Below are 9,934 nucleotides of genomic sequence, written 5' to 3'. Positions count from 1 at the left end.
ATTTCCGCAACCAGCTGTCTACAAAACAGCTGGTTGCTATCTTTCAATTCTTATAACCGTTTACACTGAAGAAAACTGATGATGCTGTCCGAGCAGGAGCTTGATCCGTTTGAGCATGGTATTATGCGTGAACCACTCAAAGGGTACGGCTTAGAACTAGCCTGTTTGAATATCCAGCACTGGGACTTTCGATTTGGATTGCCATTATAGGTGGATTAGATATCAGCCTTAGTGAGGGCGTCGAGAACGAGAGCTTTCTCAAACAAAATATGACGGGGCAAGTTGGCTGACGTAGGTAAATGTTAAACATGATGATGTTGCCCAATCCTCGGGTAAAGTCACCATCTTTAGCTTTCTCTGATGCTTATTAGGCAGTCAGAGGTTTCTGCTGGGGGAGTTCTGTCGACAAATGTTAAATTTTTCACCCGCACGCGGATGGTGATAGACATCTCGGGGGCCGCGCTTGCGTTTGTTCTGAGCATTTATTTACACAGTGGTATATTTCAGCGTTTGTACGGCAACAGAGCGATTTAAAACCTGCAAATAAATCACGGATTGTCAATTGCTTCCTTCGTGAAATAACAGACGCTCACAATTCAAGCTCGCGTTTGATTTCGTTGCCCGCGGGACGCGATTTCTATCAGAAAATCTACTTTTTTCTTTTTCCGTTCGGTTCCGCGACACATCGTAGCAGACGAACCCTCGTCGTCTGCTCCCGCTCCTCGCCGGCCCCGCCGGAGCGAGGCATGACGGGATTGCATTTTGGCGCACTCCCGGTTTTCTCGGTGCAGCGAGTGCATGCACGCGTGGGGTGTAAGCGCTGAAACGAACTCGAAGAGTGCAACCACTCGTGGAGTGCCGGCCGAAACGAACCCGATCCACGCTGCGAGTGGGCACGCGTGGGCACGAGTGCCGTGAAACGAACTCGCCAATAGATAAACCATAACGGGCTGCACTTTTTTCATTGGCACTGTTTGCTGCCACCCGGTGGTAGCAACGACTTCCGGGTAGACCCGCTTGCTGCCACGGACCAATCGGATGGCTACACACCACGTGACCGTGCTAACATACTAGATAATTAGATTTTATATTTATTTTATTTGGTATATACAAGATATATTATGTTATAATTGCCTTATAACGATATAACTTATGTTATAATTATTTGTGACGTCACAGCTTGCTTTGTTTGTGAATTCTTTCTGGCCGTTCCCGCCGTTTTCCGATTTGCTGTCGGCTGGTACCTGAGCAGGCGTGCGTTTGTGTACGGCACAGGATCTTCGGCAAGCTTCGGATATCGCCCTGAAATAATCGCGAATCGGCATTCTCGATTGTTGATTGGTTTTTTGTAGAGTGTTATTGAGGGTTGCAGCTAGTTATTTTCACTTGACATCTCTTGGTTTAGTTGTAATTGGTGCTGGTTGTGTTGGTGTGCGGGTCCCGAACTAGGCATGCCACGTGTGTTGGTAGCCGGTGATTCGATGTTGAAAGACCAAGCGCGGTCTTTCACACTGAATCCTGGCGTGGCTGTCGAGGTCAGGTCCTTTAGTGGTGTCAGGATTGAGCGGTTGTTCTCCATGATCGCTGACAGTCTGCCTGGCTTTGATGCGGTGGTCGTGCATGTTGGCACTAACAACGTCGGGGATAGTGACATCACGCGCGTCGCCAAATTTCGTCAGCTGGTGTCGCGCATCATGGAGAAAAACCCCGAGATCCAGGTCGCGTTCTCGGCCATCCTTCCGAGGGAGGTGAGCCTTCGGAAGAATGATCGGTGGGCGGTCAGTGCCGAAGTGCTGCAAGAACACAATGATGAGGCCAGGAGAACGAATCTCATCTTGCAGGAACTCTGCCGCAAGGAGGGATACGGCTTCATCGACGGAAGCAGGCAGTCGTGGAGTGGGCTGCTCATGCTGGATGGTGTCCACTTCAACAAGAAAGGCAGCAGGGTAGGTTTGATCTGCGTATTTGAGCCATAGCATGAATTTAGAACAATAAATTAGAATCAACATGTATGCAAATAACGCTAAAAGGTTGCTGTGCCTTAGATTTTCGTGGTGTCGCGTTTTCCCCTAAAGTTTCCATATCTTGGCAGGTGTTTGGACGCATCCTTCGAGGCGGCCTTCATGGTGTTGTGGCAGGCCACGGGCAGGAGGCTGAGGACCAGGAGTGGAGTCGCCATGCAGCAGAGGAGGAACACCAGGAGCTGCGTCGTGAGTATGGGGACCAGGCCAAGGAGCTTGCAGAGTTCTGGAACGGTAAGTATAACTTCCCTTCCCTTAGTTCTAGTGTCGGAGGAGGCCCAGCCTGTGTGGGTGAAGAACAGGTGCAGGGCATGTGCACTGTGACAACCACCGACACATGCACCACCAGCTGGGCCGCTGTTGTGCAGAGGCCGCCGAAACGTGTGTCACGTGGCCGTGGCGGCGTTGACGGCGTTGACAACACTGTCAGAAGTAGGGGCTGTGTGCCGCGCACACAGTCTTCACAGAACACCGAGCCCTCTCGGGGTGCCCCAGCCGCCAGCGGTCATGCCACTCGAGAGCAGAGGCTGAGAGGACTAAAGCCCTCTAGGATGCCAATGATGCTTTCTGATGGCTGTGCTCCTGCGCTTGCCGGGGGAGTGTGGGTGCACCGGAAGGCTGGCAGATCTGTTGCTGCCTGTGGTGCCTCGGTGCGTCCCTCCTCTCCTGTGGCGCAGTGCATCGACCCCCATGAGGGTGTACTGGCCATGGCCTGTCGCACCACTCGAAAGCAGAGGCGGAGAGGAACAAAGTCCTCAGGGATGCCAATGACGCAAACAGGCGGTCGTGCTCCTGCGCTTGTCGGGGGAGTGTGGGTGCACCAGAAGGCTGGCACATCTGTTGCTGCCTGTGGTGCCTCGGTGCGTCCCTCCTCTCCTGTGGCGCAGTGCATCGACCCCCGTGAGGGTGTACCGGCCACGGCCTGTCGCACCACTCGAAAGCAGAGGCGGAGAGGAACAAAGTCCTCAGGGATGCCAATGACGCAAACAGGCGGTCGTGCTCCAGCGCTTGTTGGTAGAGTGTGGGTGCACCAGAAGGCTGGCACATCTGTTGCTGCCTGTGGTGCCTCGGTGCGTCCCTCCTCTCCTGTGGCGCAGTGCATTGACCCTTGTGAGGGTGTACCGGCTACGGCCTGTCGCACCACTCGAAAGCAGAGGCGGAGAGGAACAAAGTCCTCTGGGATGCCGATGACGCAAAGGGGTGGCTGTGCTCCTGCGCTTGTCGGGGGAGCTCGGCACTCTTGGATGGCGCATACATGTGGTGCTGCCTTTGAGTGTTCGTCTCTTTTAGAGGACTCGGTTTCTTCTTCTGGCAGAAATAAAGGGTGTTCTAGTGAGATAGTGGGTCAGATGCCTCTAAGATGCATTTCTTGTAATGTACCAACAGTGCATGGTCAGGCTGGTGCAGATGCTCCTGTCAGTGGTGCAGATAGGGTGCCTTGCACACCCTTTGGGTTAGGCAAATTAGCTGGAGGGGGCACTCTGGGTCTAGGCGTCACATTCAGTGACTATAGCGAGTTTGAATCTAGCTATAAGCAGTGGCTAGCTGCCAAATTCACTCCCATGAGAATTGGTCACTCTGAAAAAAATTTGTCTAGTTGCACAAGCCCTACATCTAAGGACCCCTTCCCTTATAGGCGTATCACTTTTGAGTGCTGCCGTGCTGGGAAGTCTCGATCTAGAGGAAACGGCATCCGAAACAAGCAGAGGTATCTTGCGACAGGATGCCTATGCAAGGTGTCAGTTTCTTTAATTGTGGAACCGATGCCTCATTATAAAGTTCACAGCATGGTAGAGGGCCACAACCATCCCGAGGGGCCAGGGTTCGAAATGTGGTATCCGCAGAACAGGCTTCTAAACAAGGCTGAAAAGAAAGAATTTGAAGACGTCCTTTCATGCAATGTTAAACCAAAGGATTTGAAAGAGTTGGTATTTAAAAAGACTGGAAAGCATATTACATCGCAAGACGTTAGGAATGTAAAGCATGAAAATGTGAGGAAAATCGAGAATAGTCTGCATCATGGTTCTCTCTTGTTAAAGCAAATGGAAGATTTAGTTAAAAAATGTCCTGGTTGGATTGTACACATTGAAAAGGATTCTAGCAATCAGCTTTTGTTTGTATTATTTCAGTCTAACTTAATGAGGCAGTTCACAGAAAATTATTCAGAGGTATTATTTTTCGATGGCACTTACAAGGTTAATATTGAAGGTTATATTCTTCATTCAGTACTCTGCGAGGACAGCACAAGCCATGGGAGACCGATCTGTTACATGTTTGTGCAGCGGGAGACTAAAGAAATTCTTCAAGCAGCTATAGCGAAGTTCCTCGATTTAAATCCTGCTGTGGTGTCGAATTGTAATGTAGCGGTGATGGATAAGGACCTTAATGAAATGAATATTCTTGCACAGCTGCTACCAAATTGTAGAATTTTGCTATGCTCTTGGCATGTGGTAAAGTATCTGCACCAAAGAGTTTCGCAACTTTGTTCTAGCAGAGTTGACAAGCAAGCCGTTAAGTCTCTCATATCAAAGCTAGTTTTCTCTTATGATGACAATACTTACCAGGAACTCTTGGAAGAGCTTGAAAATGAAATGCAAAAGGAGCTTGAAAGTGAAAAGCAAAAAAAGTCCAGCTTTCTTGAGTTTTATTATAAAAATTGGCACGACTGTAGGGAGATGTGGGTGCATGCATACCGTCGTAACATCTATACCTTTGGGAATAACACTAACAACAGAATGGAAAGCCACAATCAAAAGATAAAGCAGTTTATGCACCAGCGTATGCATTTAGTTGATGCTGTCAAAGCCTTGGTTCAATATGTAAACCATGATACTTTATCTGTTAGCTTTGCACAATTCCAAGAAACCATGCTGTGCCTTGACACACGAAAAATTGATGCATTTCATATTCAGGTATCTACCAACTGTACAGGATATGCTAGCAACTTAATTTATAAGGAGTATGAATCTTACTTAAATGGAAATCTTGCATATTGTATGAATAATGGACAGCATACAGTCAATAGTAAAAGTAATTGTTACATTGTTTCACAGGATTTAACTGCCTGTACATGCACATTCCAAAATCAGTTCCGGCTTCCTTGTAGACATATCTTTGCTGTTAGATCTAATCTTTCAGTGGATCTTTTCGATGTCAAATGTGTTGCATTTCGGTGGTTAAAGTCTGGCTTTGTTGAAACTGATGTAGATACTGCACAGGCAGTAGCGCAAAAAATTAGTTTGAATGTATCAACTAAAGGAAATCCCAAACTGGACACGACGGAATCAAAGTATAATTACGCTTTAAGTGAGCTCTCGGAATCGTGCAAAAGCATAGCAAACACTTTGGCATGCTGTGGTAAATCTGAGCTGCTGGAAAAGTTATCTGAAATAAAGAGTTTTTTTAATAACCTGATAACCTATCCTAGGAATAAGACTTCCAAAACAGTATTCAATCAAGATGAACAGCAGGATTTGAAGCAGGCTCATTGCAAGGATGAAGATGAGCTAAATGAAGAAGGGTCATTTGGTAGTGAGGATGGCATTGTAGAGAGCCCTGCTAGTATTCCAAGCATTAAAAGGGAGGAAATTTGCAATTCGAGCACTGTTGAGCGTACGCAATTAAAGCAGCATTTTGTGGACCACAATTATTGCAAAAGTTTAGACATGAATACAAACTCTTCAGACATAATTACTCTGTCTCCAGAACCGGAATTTCATAATGAAAGAAAACGTGCTGAAGTTTCACATACTGTTGTAGATCTGACCTGTGACGAAGTATTGGATAAAGACGTATTGATTGTTCCATTGAATAAGTCTCCTCGTGGTAGGCCCAGTAAAAGAAAGAGGACATCTAAAGTGCAGGCATTGCCAATCATGAAGTCTGGTAAAAGTAGCACTAATTGTAACATCAGCGACCGCAGCATGCTTCGTTTAGAGCGTGCAGCACGTTATATTACGCAGCATGATTTATTGTGTGTGCAAGGCATTGAATGGTTAAATGATAATGTGATCAATGAGGCACAATCACTTATTCATACACAGTTTAACCATGTTGGGGGGCTACAGGATGTTCTTCTTGGCCCAAGATTGTTGTTTAAAAAGCAAGATAAATTTGTCCAGATCCTTCATATTCCAGATCATGAACATTGGGTGACTATTACAAATTATGGGGCCCCAAACAATTCAGTATTTTTATTTGACTCCCTCTTCGAAGAAATATCAAACAATTTGGTTTCTCAGGTCTTAAATATCATGGGATTAGATTTACATCAGCTCATTGTTTATGTTATGCCTACGCAGCGCCAGATGAACACATATGATTGTGGGGTGTATTCTATAGCCAATGCATATTGCATTGCATCTGGACAGGATCCATGTTCTCAAAATTTTGACCAGAGTTCTATGCGAGGCCACTTATTACGATGTCTTTATGATGGTGAAATTTTACACTTCCCTATTACAACTTCACGTGTGCCTAGAATGAAGCGTAGAAAAATTTGTTATGCTGACAGGACATTATTGCTAGATACGAGTGGACATATGTAATAGAAGCTGCATTTTTTTAAATACCAAGTGTAACAAAAAGGTGTGGCTTTAAATGTTTGATTTACCAGTCACAACCACCTAATGTTTGTTCCTTCAGAAATGAAAATCTTAAGTTAATGCTCATGATAACGATAAATATAAAATAATTTCCCTTTAATATAAAGAATATTTAGCTTTAAATTTAGCCGCAGCCAATGATGAAGGGTTGCCTGAGCCTCTACTTCTGTGTGAGCCATAGGTCCCAATCTGAGGCTTTACCTTTAAATTATTTTATTAATTTGCAAGAACCTGCATGGATTATCTGCAGGTATAGCCTAAATTTATTAAGCACAAAGCTCTGTGAACATATACTAAACTTTTATACATAAAACGGGTAGGTTCTGCTTTTGTTACTGTACTCTTGTTATTAATTGTGCCAGTCGGGTCTTTAGCTTTATTGATACTACAGTGTGAGTCAAAGGGATCAACGGCTGATTGACAGAATTGCGAATATTGGTTTCTGAATGTATTGTGCTAAGGTCCTTCACAGAAATGCTAAGCAATGTGCATTAAAGGTAAAGAAGTTCCATTGATCAAACTACCTAAGTAAAAAATTAGGATGGAAAAACTTGAAATCACTACCCACGGCGGCGTCTTAATGGCGAAAAAGCCAAAAGATGTTGGCAGTGCTCTCTGCGTTGACAGGTGGGGATCAGCAGCGAAGACACAACGAATACTATTTCAGCATCAGCTTCGGTGATGACACTGCTGTTGTCAGTGGCTTGTTTTTGAGGTTTCCCTCATTGAGGCGCACCTCACCCAGCGTAGAATTGTAGAGGAGTCTGGAGGTAGCCGCCGAAACTCCACCCAAAAAAGTCAGTGGACCTATTTTGTTCTCTTACACTCTCCAGAACAGAGCAACCTTCACTCACTCGTTGGGAGCTAAGTGCACCCCAAAACAGCACGGATGAAAGTTGTAGACAAGAAAAGTGATGCGGTAACAACCAGAGAGTGCAAAGTAGACAGCGACATGTAGCCGAAAATAATTGCAGAAAGAAAATGAGACAACACAACTGTTTTGTTTGTGTTTTATCTTGAATTTTTTGTTTTATTGGTAGAATAAAACACTCATGCACTGACAATTCGTGCAAAAATAAAAAAAAAGATTGCATCGCCTTTAGTTTAGAAACGTCATCCGCTATTGCACCCCTCCAGATGCCCATGTGTCAAGTTATTGTCTGCAACCGCAGCACGATTCAAGCGTACCGCCTGTAGGCTCTCTAACCGTCTGTGATTTTACGTGCCTCCATCTGTCGGTTGCACCAGACACCTTTTTTTTATAGCAGACAGCTGTCGAAGGTAGGGATTTCAAGATTTTGGTCTCTAACTCTTTACTCAGGTAAGTTTAATAAGTAAGACTTTTATACCCTTGATCAACGCTCTTCAGCCACCCCTCTAAAACATTTAAGTGCAATACATTCACGAACCAATTTATGCAATCGCTTCAAACGGTCATCGATTCCTTTGACTCGCCCTGTAGATACTAATTGCACTAATCAAAATGTGTTACGCGAATGTTTAACAGCTATCTTCAATTATTTCAATGTATAGAGCTCAGCAGAAGTCCTCCAGCTGGTTAAGCAGAAGGTATAATCGAACTTCAAAAAATATTTCATACGCTCGAAAACAGCCCGTCGAGAATTGGCCGGTTTTAATCATGCTCACTCTCTTTTACATGGTCACATGGCATTCAAACTGTGTACTAAATTCAAAGTCATGGGTCATCATTCAATATTAAAAATAGAAAGTAGCATGAACCCCATTTTTGTGGCCTCCAAATATGTACATTGAAAGAAAAAAAATGTTGCACAGGTCAGAGGAAGCACATGTACACATCATTCTGAACATGGCGACGTACCGCGGGCTAGACAAAACGATGGCGGCGCACGATGAACGTGGGGCCGCTACTTCGCAACTGTTGTTCATAGTACCGGCCAATTGATCTTCAAGCACAGAGCATCGAGCAGAAGAGATATAAGTGTGAAACAACCGCACGGGCAAACAGTGCACCCAACTTAGTTGTTGTCTGCTTCGCTTGCTGAAGAAGAAAAAGAAGTGCAGTTGGGTGTCGCGATGTGGCTTCTGATATCTCTCTCCTCCTCTACCTTGCTTCCTCCTCCTCGGTACAGATTGTCCACATGTCTCGGTCATGAGCTTCTATGCTCATGTTTTGGTTTCAAGCAGTGGAGTTTTTTTGGCCTTGTTAAATATATATGTGACTGTAGCAAAATATTGATTTGGGTAGTCTCCTGACATCATATTAAATCGCCTGGCAAAAAATTAAGAAAAGCCTTTGTGTGTGTGTGTGGGGGGGGGGGGAGAGGGGGTTAGTGTTTCTTTAACCACAATTTCTATAAACTTCCCAACGTTATGGGACCGACTTGGCTTCTATTAGTATGTGACTAAAAGAAGCCGAATGGTTGCAGCTTTTCTTTGTTTTTCTTTTGATTTTTTTTTTTTTCTTTTTAACCTAGGCATATCAAACAGACAAGAAAGAGCTTGAAGAGATTTATAAGAATTCTCAAGCAGCTACTTCCATGGGCTATGGTAGTAAAAGGAAAATGAATATAGATGCAACCATTTGGGCTGTTTAGTGACTCGTGACCAAGGAGCAAGTCTATCCTGAAACATTAAGAAGTTCACAGGAATCGTGTTTGCGGTTCCTAATTTGTGTCATATATTTGACTCGGGTCGGTAAACAAGGTTGTGGCATAAACACAGCCAAGCATGATTGATGCTATAAATAGTTAAAAAAATATGATGCAAGAAAAATTGGAGGGCTACAGCAGTTTGACTGGTTGGTATCCGGGCTGGCTGATTGTCACAATAGGATTGTGCGAGTTTTCAGAACTTCTGATTGTGACGTCAAATAACATACAATTCGATCTGATTTCGTATCAAACACTGAGTACTTGGAAGTTCTGCAATAATTCACATGTTTGTGTTCTGTTCTCGCTGGTTAGTGTCCTATAGAGCGCTTCTCGCTGTACACTGGTGTACTGTGGTGGAGCAAATGCCACGAAGCAGGCATTGCGATTTTGCGTGTCCTGCTTTGTTGCAGCACACCTGCATGCTAAGGGGAAAGCATTCCTCTAGAGCAAGACGTGACAATTTTCTAATGAAACTTCGGCTTGCATATATGGTAGATGGACTCTGATATTCTGACGATATCTTTTTCCATTCCTAGATTTAGCAAGGATGCTCCAAAATTGCAGAAATATTTATATGGACTTTTTAGGTTCATGTTTTATGCCAACTTTTTTTGTCTAGTTGTCACTTTTATATATGTGCGAGTAAATTGTAACTCAATTAGCTGAAGTAGTGGAT

At 44.5% G+C, this 9,934-nt stretch overlaps 1 protein-coding gene across 1 annotated transcript; it reads left to right on the top strand.

The window, feature by feature from the left end:
• Nucleotides 1-1,240: 1,240 nt before the first annotated feature.
• On the top strand, nt 1,241-7,041 carry LOC121837607. Its single transcript, XM_042293275.1, has 2 exons — nt 1,241-1,946; nt 2,093-7,041. Exons 1-2 carry the CDS (start codon nt 1,452-1,454, stop codon nt 6,566-6,568), a joined length of 4,971 nt encoding a protein of 1,656 aa, XP_042149209.1. The 5' UTR covers nt 1,241-1,451; the 3' UTR covers nt 6,569-7,041.
• The last annotated feature ends 2,893 nt before the right edge of the window (nt 7,042-9,934 follow it).

Source organism: Ixodes scapularis, unplaced genomic scaffold (genome assembly GCF_016920785.2).
Source record: "Ixodes scapularis isolate PalLabHiFi unplaced genomic scaffold, ASM1692078v2 PGA_scaffold4__175_contigs__length_147842914, whole genome shotgun sequence".
In the NCBI taxonomy this organism is placed as follows: Eukaryota; Metazoa; Arthropoda; class Arachnida; order Ixodida; family Ixodidae; genus Ixodes; species Ixodes scapularis.
The sequence above is the reverse complement of the archived record's forward strand: the minus strand, read 5'-3'. Positions and strand labels throughout refer to the sequence as shown.

Bases quoted from the DNA above. Each gene is read 5' to 3' on its own strand.
- LOC121837607 (XM_042293275.1), top strand. From the start codon at position 1,452: ATGCCACGTGTGTTGGTAGCCGGTGATTCGATGTTGAAAGACCAAGCG. The intron at 1,947-2,092 runs GTAGGTTTGATC...ATATCTTGGCAG, and splicing joins TCAACAAGAAAGGCAGCAGG to GTGTTTGGACGCATCCTTCG.